Source organism: Erpetoichthys calabaricus, chromosome 1 (genome assembly GCF_900747795.2).
Source record: "Erpetoichthys calabaricus chromosome 1, fErpCal1.3, whole genome shotgun sequence".
In the NCBI taxonomy this organism is placed as follows: domain Eukaryota; kingdom Metazoa; phylum Chordata; class Cladistia; order Polypteriformes; family Polypteridae; genus Erpetoichthys; species Erpetoichthys calabaricus.
Window position 1 is genome coordinate 254297790 of NC_041394.2, and position 12067 is coordinate 254309856.

The window sequence follows — 12067 nt, forward strand, 5'->3', positions numbered from 1 at the left end:
AAGAATTCCTCAACAATGCATCTGTTAAAAACAATTATGTTATTTTGATAGCTTCCAAATAATTGATCTCCTTAGCTAGGTGGAAATCCTGACGCACAGTGACATGTTAACCATGCATATGTCATAGTGGAATGATGCCACTAAGAATGCTACCTAAACTTCTGTGAATGATCCATGAAGGTCTAGAGAAATAAATATATTGGGGGATGGGTGGAATATAGAAACATCCTAATGCCTATGACATCAATCATGGGGTTTGTCAATATTACTTCAGATCACACGTCAACACCTGTGTTATGGAAATGCAACATTATTCATAGTATCCATTATGAATTTTGTTCTTGTCCTGTTATCTTCACTGTCTGTGAAAAGGCATCATGCTAAAGCCACATGGAATGAATTGTCTAGATTTTCTTCAGTAGTACATCCTGCTTCTCACTTTGTGGCTGAAGACCACTAGTCTTCCTAATGGAGACAATACAAATGACAGAGTAATCAAGAGGAAATTATTGAAAGGTATGTTGGTGTCATCCATTGCATTATCTTTCCTGCTGGACCTCACCAGTGCAATTTTTATAATAGAGACAGTGCCTAACCACCATTACTGCAATCTTCCAGTAATGTTTATGTGATGCCAACTCCTGTCCCTGCCTCTGATTGACCTTGTAATTGGCATACCAAAATACAATCTATTTTATACCCCCTGTAGACCATTAGCTTCTTTAAGAATCGGGTTACATAATGTTGGTTGATGCATTTGTCTTTTTGTTTTTATTAATGGTTCGGCTTTTGCCTGGTTGTAATAATTGTAATATTCTATAGGTCCAGTATGGGACTGCATATAATGTCTATCCAAAAATATTACAAATAATGTCCCAGGAGCAAATAGAAAGTCATTTAACATGGGAGTAGATACCATATTTGTCACTTTTCAAATGTCATTTGTTGTTGTTTTTTACATAAGGAATTGGGGACCTCTTTTGATCTGCTCCAGAAATCATGGACATTTCATTTTTTTTCATTTTACTTTATTTAAGAGAACAAAACAGATACAATAATGCACAGTGTAATCAAAGATACACAAACGCAAGCAACATGGCTGTACAACTATTTTGTGACAGGAAAACAAAACACATTAAAAAAAATGTCAAACTAAAATGAGACACACAGAGTTATGTAGCAAAAAAGACCCAGTGTGATTCCTCATAAATATTAAAACAGCATAGACCTGGCAGAGTAAATTACAGTAGCATTTATGAATTTTAAATAAATTCTAAAAAAATCTTGAAAGTAAGAGCTTACTTTGCCATTGAATCATGAAAGATGGATTAGGATGATTTTAATTGAGCAAAATGAGTCTTTGTGTGAACAAATTAGTTTAGGATGTGACAATAAATCTTCCCCTAGATAACATTATCTAATCTGATCTGAGTTTAGATCTCAAGCAGTGTTCAAAAGTTATGAAAAATGTCATCCCAAAATCATCTAAGTGTAAAGGTTAGTGCACTCCCAGTTGACAGCATTTGTAATTTGGATCCTATAAACTTGCGAAACGTGTTGTTAACAGAGATGAGTGGCAACATTATAAACTTGAGTGATAGGCTGTTGGCCAGTGACCTTGCTGCAAATTTTCAATATTCACACAGGAGTTACATGACTTTCATATGTTGGTCTGTATGCTATGATATAACAATTCATCCATCCATTCAGTTTCTAATCTGCTTATCTTCTTCTTCTTTCAGCTGCTCCTGTTAGGGGTTGCCACAGCGGATCATCTTCTTCCATATATTTCTGTCCTCTGCATCTAGTTCTGTTACACCCATCACCTGCATGTCTTCTCTCACCACATCCGTAATCCTTTTCTTAGGCCTTCCTCTTTTTCTCTTCTTTGGCAGCTCTATCTTTATCATCCTTCACTTAATATACTCAGCATCTCTCCTGTGCACATGTCCAAATGAACGCAATCTCGCCTCTCTGACTTTGTCTCCCAAACGTCCAACTTGAGCTGACCCTCTAATGTACTCATTTCTAATCCTGTCCATCCTCGTCACACCCAATGCAAATCTTAGCATCTTTAAGTCTGCTACCTCCAGCTCTGTCTCCTGCTTTCTGGTCAGTGCCCCCGTCTCTAACCCATATAACATAGCTGATCTCACTACCATCCTGTAGACCTTCCCTTTCACTCTTGCTGATATCCGTCTGTCACAGATTACTCCTGACGCTCTTCTCCACCCATTCCACCCTGCCTGCACTCTCTTTTTCGCCTCTCTTCCACAATCCCCATTACTCTGTACTGTTGATCCCAAGTATTTAAACTCATCCACCTTCGCCAATTCTACCCCTTGCATTCTCACCATTCCACTGACCTCCCTGTCATTTACACACATGTATTCTGTCTTGTTCCTACTGACCTTCATTCCTTTCCTCTCTAGAGCATATCTTCACCTCTCCAGGGTCTCCTCAACCTGCTCCCTACTATCGCTACAGATCACAATGTCATCAACAAACATCATAGTCCACGGGGACTCCTGTCTACTCTCATCTGTCAACCTGTTCATCACCATTGCAAATAAGAAAGGGCTCAGAGCCAATCTCTGATGTAATCCCACCTCCACCTTGAATGCATCCGTCGCTCCTACCACAGACCGCACAACGGTCACACGTCCCTTGTACATATCCTGTACAACTCTTACATACTTCTCTGCCACTCCCAACTTCTTCATACAATACAACAACTCCTCTTGAGGCACCCTGTCATATGCTTTCTCTAATGTCCACAAAGATGCAATGCAACTCCTTCTGGCCTTCTCTATACTTCTCCATCAACATCCTCAAAGCAAACATCGCATCTGTGGTGTTCTTTGTTAGCATGAAACCATACTGCTGCTCACTAATCATCACCTCACTTCTTAATCTAGCTTCCTCTAACTTCATGCTGTGGCTCATCAATTTTATCCCCCTGTAGTTACTACAGTCATGCACATCCCCCTTATTCTTAAATATCGGCACCAGTACACTTTTTCTCCACTCCTTAGGCATCCTCTCACTTTCCAAGATTCCATTAAAAAATCTGGTTAAAATCTCCACTGCCATCTCTCCTAAACACCTCCATGCTTCCACAGGTATATCATCTGGCCTTTCCATTTTTCATCCTGTTCATGGCTGTCCTTGCTTCCTCCTTGCTAATCCATTGCACTTCCTGATTCACTATCTCCACGTAATCCAACCTCTTCTTTCTCTCTTGTTCTCTTTATTCATCAGCCTCTCAAAGTACTCTTTCCATCTGCTCAACACACTCTCCTCGCTTGTGAGTACGTTTCCATCTTTATCCTTTATTACCCTAACTGGCTGCACATCTTTCCCAGCTCGGTCCCTCTGTCTAACCAATTGGTACATGTCCTTTTCTCCCTCCTTAGTGTCCAACCTCTCATACAACTCATCATACGCCTTTTCTTTAGCCTTCGCCACCACTCTCTTCACCTTGCGCCTTATCTCCTTGTACTCTTGTCTACTTTCTGCATCTCTCTGCCTATCCCACTTCTTCTTTGCCATCCTCTTCCTCTGTATACTCTCCTGTACTTCCCCATTGCACCACCAGGTTTCCTTTTCCTCCTTCCTCTGTCCAGATGTTATGCCAAGCACCCTTCTTGCTGTCACCCTTACTACATCTGCTGTAGTTTCCCATCTGTCTGGTAACTCTTCACTACTACCCAGTGCCTGTCTCACCTTCTCCCTAAACTCAACCTTGCAGTCTTCCTTTATCAACTCCCACCATTTGATCCTTGGCTCTGCCCCCACTCTCTTCCTCTTCTTGATCTCCAACGTCATCCTACAGACCACCATCCTATGCAGCTTAACTACACTTTTTCCTGCCACCACTTTGCAGTCTTCAATCTCTTTCAGATTGACTCTTCTGCATAGGATGTAATCTACCTGTGTGCATCTTCCTCCACTCTTGTATGTAATCCTATGTTCCTCCCTCTTCTTGAAATACATATTCACCACAGCTATATCCATCCTTTTGGAAAAATCCACTATCATCTGACCTTCTTCATTCCTCTCCTTGACACCATACCTACCTATCACCTCCTCATCTCCTCTGTTCCCTTCACCAACATGCCCATTGAAATCCGCTCCAATCACCACTTTCTGTCCCTTGGGTACACTGTTCATCACTTCATCCAACTCACTCCAGAAATCTTCTTTCTCATCCATTGCACACCCAACTTGCGGGGCATATGCTCTAACAACATTTATCATCACACCTCCAATTTTCAGTTTTATTATCATTACTCTGTCCGACACTCTTTTCACCTCCAAAACACTCTTGACATACTGTTCCTTCAGAATAACCCCTACCCCATTTCTCCTCCTATTCACACCATGATAGAACAATTTGAATCCACCTCCAATCCACCTGGCCTTATTCCCCTTTCATTTGGTCTCTTGCACACACAATATATCAACCTTCCTTCTCTCCATCATATCTGCTAACTCTCTCCCCTTACCAGTCATACCGCCAACATTCAAAGTTCCTACCCTCAGTTCTACTCTCTTTACCTTCCTCCTCTCCTCCTGCCTCCGGACACGTCTCCCCCCTTTTCTTCTTCGGCTAACAGTAGCCCAATTTCCACCAGCACCCTGTTGGCTAACAGTACTGGTGGCGGTCGTTGTTTACCCAGGGCTCGACCAATCCGGTATGGAAATTTTGTATTGTTGTTCGCATATTGATTTGGCAAAATTTTACACCGGATGCCTGATGTAACCCTCCCCATTTATCCGGGCTTGGGACCGGCACAAAGAAACACACTGGTTTGTGCATCCCCTGTGGTTGGGTTCTGATCTTCTTATCTAATTCATGTTTATAAAGACCAGAGCCTAGCCCAAGCCAAGAACCAACTCTGAAGAGGTTTACAGTCCTTTACAATTAATACTCCTTTCAGGCCAATTAACCTAAAACACAGGTCTTTGAGATGTTGTAGGATAACCAGAATATCCAGAGAAAGATCCACCAAAGCAGGGGTAGAATATGCTATGGACCCAGGACTAGAGCACTGAACTCTGGATCTGTGAAACACTTAACACTAACCATTAAACTACCTTATTACCTAAAATAATTCAGTTCAACTTATTGTTTTTATAGTACAATTGGAAATATTTGCTGGTAGTTCTGCATATGTAGAAACGTAAAAATACAGTTTTGATGCAGTTCAGGAGAAACAAATTTATAAACAAGATGTATTATGTATGCTTTTGGTCATCACAAGTGACTTTCACTTCAGATGTATACCAGATCTTGATATTTTTCCTTAGCTTTATAAATGTTTCCTTTACAGCTTTCAAGCCATTTTAGAGAGTTTCCCTAAGTAAGTAATGTAAACCTGTTTTTCTTGAACATTCTTTTAACCTGAGTGAAAGAATAAATTTGACAAGTTCAAGCTAAGTCATTGAATAGTTTTATCTCTTTGTGTGAGTGATTGTGATCTGTGCAAGCATGACTATTTAAAATATTTTTGCTCTGTGATAGAATCTTTAATTACATAAGTTGAATACTATAAGCGAGTGTTTAGTTTATGTCCGACTTTCTTTTAATACACATTCTTTATGGTGAATTTGGACATCTCTCTATGGATTGTAGTAGTACTGTATATGGGAAAGTGTCCCAAGTAAAAAATACTACAATTTTGTACTCTTGAATTTATTTTATGTTCAAGTTAATCCACACCTGATATTTTAGTGTGAAATAAGGGTTATTAACTAACAATCTCAGTCCAATTAAAGGGATAATTTGGGTCACCTCAGTGAATAATTTGGTCAGACCAATTAAGGCCAGCCCTACTCAATTTAAACTTAACAGATGCTGGCTCTTACAGTCTACACAATCTTTACAGCATACAGGTTTAAAATGCTCTAAACCAGGGGTCTCCAACACGTTGCTCGCAAGCTACCGGTAGCTTGCAACCCCTTTCCAAGTAGCTCGCCAAAAGGTTAATGAATCCTACATAAATTTGAAAACTTGATTAGTCAAATTTGGGGTGGGCGATCTTTCCAAAAATCATATCACGATCCACAATCTGAATTGCAATCTATCATTTCAGTGTGGCATATACTTAAGAGAATTTCCGGACTCAAACTCATCAAGACCTAAGTAACACTTTATTTTAAATATCAAATAAACTTGAATTCAATTGTTCTCTCGTTCGCTAGCTAAGCGGAATTAAGGAACACACCCCAAAGCTGGCGACTGAGTGAGGAAGGCCCCTCCCCTCAGCCCGCTCCGTGTTTCTTGGATTTGCACAAATAAATCTGTACCGCAAGTGAAGTATGATACATAGCGAAATAAGAGAAGTCGCAAAATCCACCGGAATGTTCAGGCAAATTATAGAAAAAAACCCGATCTAAATCCGTTAAGTAGTTCTCTCGTGAAAAGTGGACAGACATACAGACAGATAGACATTGGATTTTATATATTTTATATTAGTAAACCTTCAAAATAATGTGCAGTTGAAGTCTCAACAGCATTCTTAGCATTTCTGGAGCTTAGTAGAGCCAGATAACTATAAGAATCTTCACCAAGCAGCTCTGAAAATGTCTGCTTTGTTTGGGTCTACATACCTCTGTGAGTCTGCCTTTTCTGACATGAATGTCATGAAATCAAAGTTCAGAACAAGACTGACAGATGAACATTTAAATGACTCCATAAGAGTGAACCTAAGTGGCTACACTCCACCATACACCTCCCTCTCTTGTTGACTCCATGCAGTGCCAGCCATCTGACTAACTAAAAAACAAATACATGCAACTGGACATATGTGTACTCTTGTGAAATGAAACAGTGATATGTAACAAAATGACAAATGAATAAGTAATATCTGTTGTGGCAGACGGCTGGGATGCCCCTTCACTCTATATTCAGGGGGAGCAGCCTGGACGGTGCAATACCTCCCCCTGGACGCTAGATGGCCGCCCCCCTGGGTTGCAACGGCGTCTCGGTTTCCCGCAGGGCTCCATGGGAATTGGAGTTGGGTGCAGCCCTGTTGGGTACCGCAGGCACCGCGAGGGGGTGCTGCAGCTGGGACTCCTGAGCCCGTATGGGCAGCGTATTCGCCACACTCTGATGGACTTCCGGGTGGACTATAAAAGGGCCCAGCAACCACCACTCAATGGCCAGAATTGGGAGGAGGAGGAGGACAAAGCTTAGAGGAGGAGTGGTGGTGCCGAAGGAGAGTGTTGTGGTGTTTTGTTTGTGTCTTTTGGGACTGTGTTGTGCCTGTGGAGTTACGGGGAAGACGTGCCTCACAGGTGAAGAAAAATAAAGGTTTATTTATTTTTATACGTGTCTCCAGTGTGAGTCTGTGTCGGGTCAGGCACCAATATAGCGCCTTTGTTACACTGTGTATTTGTAATTGCATTGTTTTGTTTTGACAGCATTCATGTGTTAATTCAATAGTGTGAGATACACTAGAAAATGCATACAGACATACAAAATCTGCTTGCAGGTGAACTAAATATTTTTTTGTGATGTTTTATTGCAAAATGTGTGTTGTGGACACCAACATTTTGTAAATGTTCAGGTAAAACAAGCTTATTCATTTTGTTTGGGTTGAAATAAGCTATGAGAATAAATGTTAGAAAACATGAGGATCTCTTGGCCATTTTCATTTTGTAAAAGTATCACTCGGGGAAAACAATTTTGGAGACCCCTGCTCTAAACCATAGTCAGAGGCATATTGGATGCATTCAATAGTAAGAACTACCGGTACTTATTAATGGTAAAGCATGGTGATGCTGGCACAATTACTTGGGAACACTTTTGTGAATTGAGACCTGGATAACCTACCCTACTGTCCATGAGTTTCACTGTGTTGCAGATGATTCCTCAGCAGAGTGCAAGGTCATCCATTAGTGAACCTAACATAAAGTACAACTGAGTCATGGTGAAAGACAGAAGATTCTGTACACTTAGAGTGGCTGAACAGCAAAAAGTTCAAACTCGAATCACATTAAGATAATGTAGCAGGGCTTGAAAAGAACAGCTTTGACATGAAAAGCCACACAATTTTTGAAACAGTTCTCCAAGGAAGAATGCACCTAAAGTCCTCCACAACACTGTGAGAGGCTATTTAAAAATGTGAGGACTTTCTATTGTCATGTTTAAAATAGGCACATCAAGTTAATTATGTGGGGTCCCTTTAAGGTCTTGGTTGAAGATTTAATAATTTAGTTGTGAATAATTGGTGGTAACACAGGAAATCAAACAAGTGCCAGATATTTTTTTATGACCTATCAGGCCAGGTCATTACAGAAGATAAAGGGAGAGGTAAAATAGTTAATTGGCCATTCACTGCTGAAGAAATGTGTGATGTAAGTTTGAGTGTACAGTTTTCTCTTTTTCTTTTTAAAAATGTCTCTGAAACCCTGTAAAAGAACTCAGAACAGAAAGATCGATGTGAATGTGATCAAGGAGTATGAAATGTTCTGCAGTAGCTAGCAAGGTCTCTAATCTTAATGTTCAAAATCAATATGAAAGCCACCCCCCATTTTACCTGTATAGATTGCTGGACACTTTTTACAAGAAATACAGTAAATATGGTTTTTGATCAGGCAGGAGGCTGTTGTGCAATATGATTTTTTTTCCAGAGAAACCAGATATGGCAGCATTGTCTGTGACCTATATTCAAGTGAAACTGCAGCTCCTGTTGAAACAAAGTGCCCAGTAAGGAAAGTTTCTCTGGTTTGTGAAGGGAGCTAAAGTTTTGCATAAGTCAGTGGTTGAGAGAAAAAGATCAAGGCTGGATTAAGAAAAAAGGCTTGTGTGGATGGGTCTGTCTGTCAAACTGGAAACATTTTTATTGAGAAGAGATGGGATGGTAGACATGAAAATGCCTGTTGAGCAGGGGCCTTTTGGCACTTTATTGTTAGCACTCTTTTAGGTTCAATAGCAACAATAACTCACTGTAAATTTATAGTTTTAGGACAAATATGCTCTGCAGTTTTTTTTAAGGTAAGGCTATGCTCACTAATAATGACGCCTGAGAGTGATGATGTGTTGCATGTAGATTAACATATGTAGGTAAGAATTTCACTGTACTCTGAGCATGTGACAAAAATGACTATACAGACCCTACAGACAATCAAGCCTGTTTAATTCTATCCTCATAAGTATGTCCAACTGAAACATTAAAATATTGAAAACAATAATAGTACTCTTTATCAAAATAAAAAAAAACTTGATCATATATGGCAGTCAAAAAGTTAAATGTTTTGCATTATTCAGTTAACAAGTTTGGGGACTGTAAATGCATATGATAAAAAGCCAGATATTTTTGGTTCTTTTACATTGGCAATAAATACAATACTGTATAATATATTTACCTTCCATAAACTATGTAATATTGTTTTCTATATTAAAAGAAAATAGGAATTAATGAAGGCCATGGTATAAAAGGCCACATTGCCAATGTGCATGTGCTACCCTGGATTGCTTCTAGTTGTAATATGACTGTGCAAGATAAGTTTATCAGTACAGTTTTATTTCTTGATAAATAGTGAAAGTAGTTATGTAGTGAAGACTATGAAAGAATGTATTTTCGTGTGGCTGTTGGTGTTTGTCATGATTAAGTTGTGTGTGTTTTTTAACCTTAGTACATTTTCTAAATGTATTACAATGTAATTCACTCAGATTATGTGTTCAAATTATTTTATTATCTCATAGAAAGCAGACTACAATTTTGAGTCATGAAAAATTAAATGAAAGCATACTGATAATTAAGGAGCACTGGCCTGGCTTAGCCACTGAAAAGGATTTGTTGAAAATCCAAGTTCATATGCAAACACATGAGTGCTTCATAGAATTGGTCTTGAGATGACATTCCTTTTAATAACACCTGTTTTTTCAGAAAGTGCTGACTTATTAAAGTAAACAGAAGAAACTGCGTGTTGAAATGAAGCCGAGTCTGTCCCTTAAGGCATTTAATACTTTTGCATTTAAAGTAGATTTTTATTAGTGAGAAGGTTAAGGCCTGCAGGTGTGTCTCTTTTCAAAGAAAAAATAATATAATATTTTACTAGGAACTGCACTCAAGCTGAATGTTACTTGAGAGGTCCAAAAACAAGAGAATGTCTGAATAATATTATTTACACATGAAGCTATTTACTCAATATATATTAAGTTACCTTTTGTGGAGATTTTTTAAGCATGTTTGAAATATAAAAAAATGCTCACTAATCCCAATAATTTGCATGAACAGGTAAAAATGTTTCCATCCCAGTAACTCTGTGGTGTTATTTTCTAATATTGTAACTTAAAATACCCAGAATATAACTTCCTTTTAAACTTGTTTCATTTCTAATTTCAAATATTTGTTTATCATTTTTAGTTTATGATAATGCATTTATACAGTTCAGAAATCTGTTGTCTGAAGTGTATTTTGTTTTCACTTTGAAAACAGGGTTTTGGGTTGATAGGACCGCATTGCATGAAGCGGCAAGCCAAGGCCATGTTCTCCAGCTGAAGGAGCTGATTGAAAACGGAGCCTATGTCAATGTTGTTACTGTTGATTCAATAACCCCCCTTCATGAAGCCAGTCTCCGGGGCCAGACTCAATGTGTGAAGTTGTTACTAGCAGCAGGAGCGCAGGTAGGTGCAATATTTTTCTTTGCCTCTATTAAGAAGGAGAGATCTCTGAGGTGCTGTCATTTTGGGAAGTCTGTCCCACATCCAATAATGTAGTGCACTGAGTTTTATTCAACCACATCTTGCTATCTCTAAATAATGTACAAATAATTCATACATTTTTGATTTCCTGAAGGATAACTTGCTAAGGTTGTAGTTGTCTATTTGGCTCACAAAATGAAAGTATGGTTGCTGGATTTGCACATAATTACTTAACTAACAGAAGTTGCATAGCTCCTGACTAATAGTCAATGTTCACAGTTTCCAGGTAGGCTTATCTACCATGTTGCGTGTGTGTGAATATTTAAGGAAGCTTTAATTGTACGAGCCTTCTCTGTACATTTCAAAACATGTTGAACTATGTACAGGGTGCACTGTTACATTCTGTTTTCTTTATGGATCTGTTATATTCTGAATGTTGATCACTATCAAGATTTAAGACAATGTAAAAAATGACAATTTTAAAAGATGCTGTGAAAGAAATAATAAGTAAATTATATATAGAAGCATATTAAGATCTGTAAGTTATATTGCTTGTATTGGTGACTAGAGGCCTATAGTGTCATTATTGTCATGTGTACAGAGTCAATTAAATTCTTACTTGAATGTGCTTTAGGGCAAAGTGGGCATTGCCCATTGTCCTAAGCTTTTTAGTGGTGTCCAATGCCTGTTATGAAAGCAGATTTAACTGTGATGTAGAAATCCATATTCACCCCCAATCAGCATTCCTTAGAAAATGGCTCAACTGCAGATCTTACTGTGTCAGGATTAGTCCTGTTCTTCATTTGAATGGTGTAAATCAGTTGAGCTGAAATCTTTGCAGAGGCTCCTTCAGATCAGAAAATGCTAAGTGGACACCCAGGTTCAAATAAAGAGATATAATTCAATGCGTGACAACTTTGATAGACAAAATAATGTGCCTATGAGCAGGTACTGATTCTGTAACTGGAAGTGACTTTAATCGATTCACCAGATTTACACCTTCTTTCAAAAACTTGTCACTTGCTGTTTGAAAGATGTTCTCTTACACGCTCAGAAGCCTGCTAGCTCTCCCTGAAACCAAAAAGCTGATGAGATACTCCCTCTTTGGAGGAAGCTGAGAACTGACAGTCTCTTCTCTTTGTGAATCTGAAAGCTGAGATGCACTCTGCGAAGCCAAGCCCTGTGCTGGTGATTGAGCCCAGTCTGAGAATACTGAGAAGCAGCTGTTATTTCAAGAAAGGAACTTTAGCATTTAAGCTCTTGTGATAGAAAGAGTAATTCCCCTATGAAATTGCAGAGGACACAACAAGGAGCCTGAGAAAAACACAGCACAACACTAACAAAGGACCACATTGCAAAGAGAAAGTGTGTGCTCCAGTGCAAGAAGAATCCTTCTCATGAACTAGCAGC

General features: G+C 39.0%; 1 protein-coding gene across 1 annotated transcript in view; it reads left to right on the forward strand.

Moving 5' to 3' along the window:
- The window catches only part of LOC114661125 (ankyrin repeat and SOCS box protein 13-like), a 41548-nt gene that overhangs the window by 7345 nt on the left and 22136 nt on the right, over nucleotides 1–12067 (forward strand). The window contains exon 2 of the mRNA XM_028814282.2: nucleotides 10452–10639. Within this exon, the coding sequence (XP_028670115.1) occupies nucleotides 10452–10639 (188 nt within the window). The remainder of the gene's footprint in view (nucleotides 1–10451; nucleotides 10640–12067) is intronic.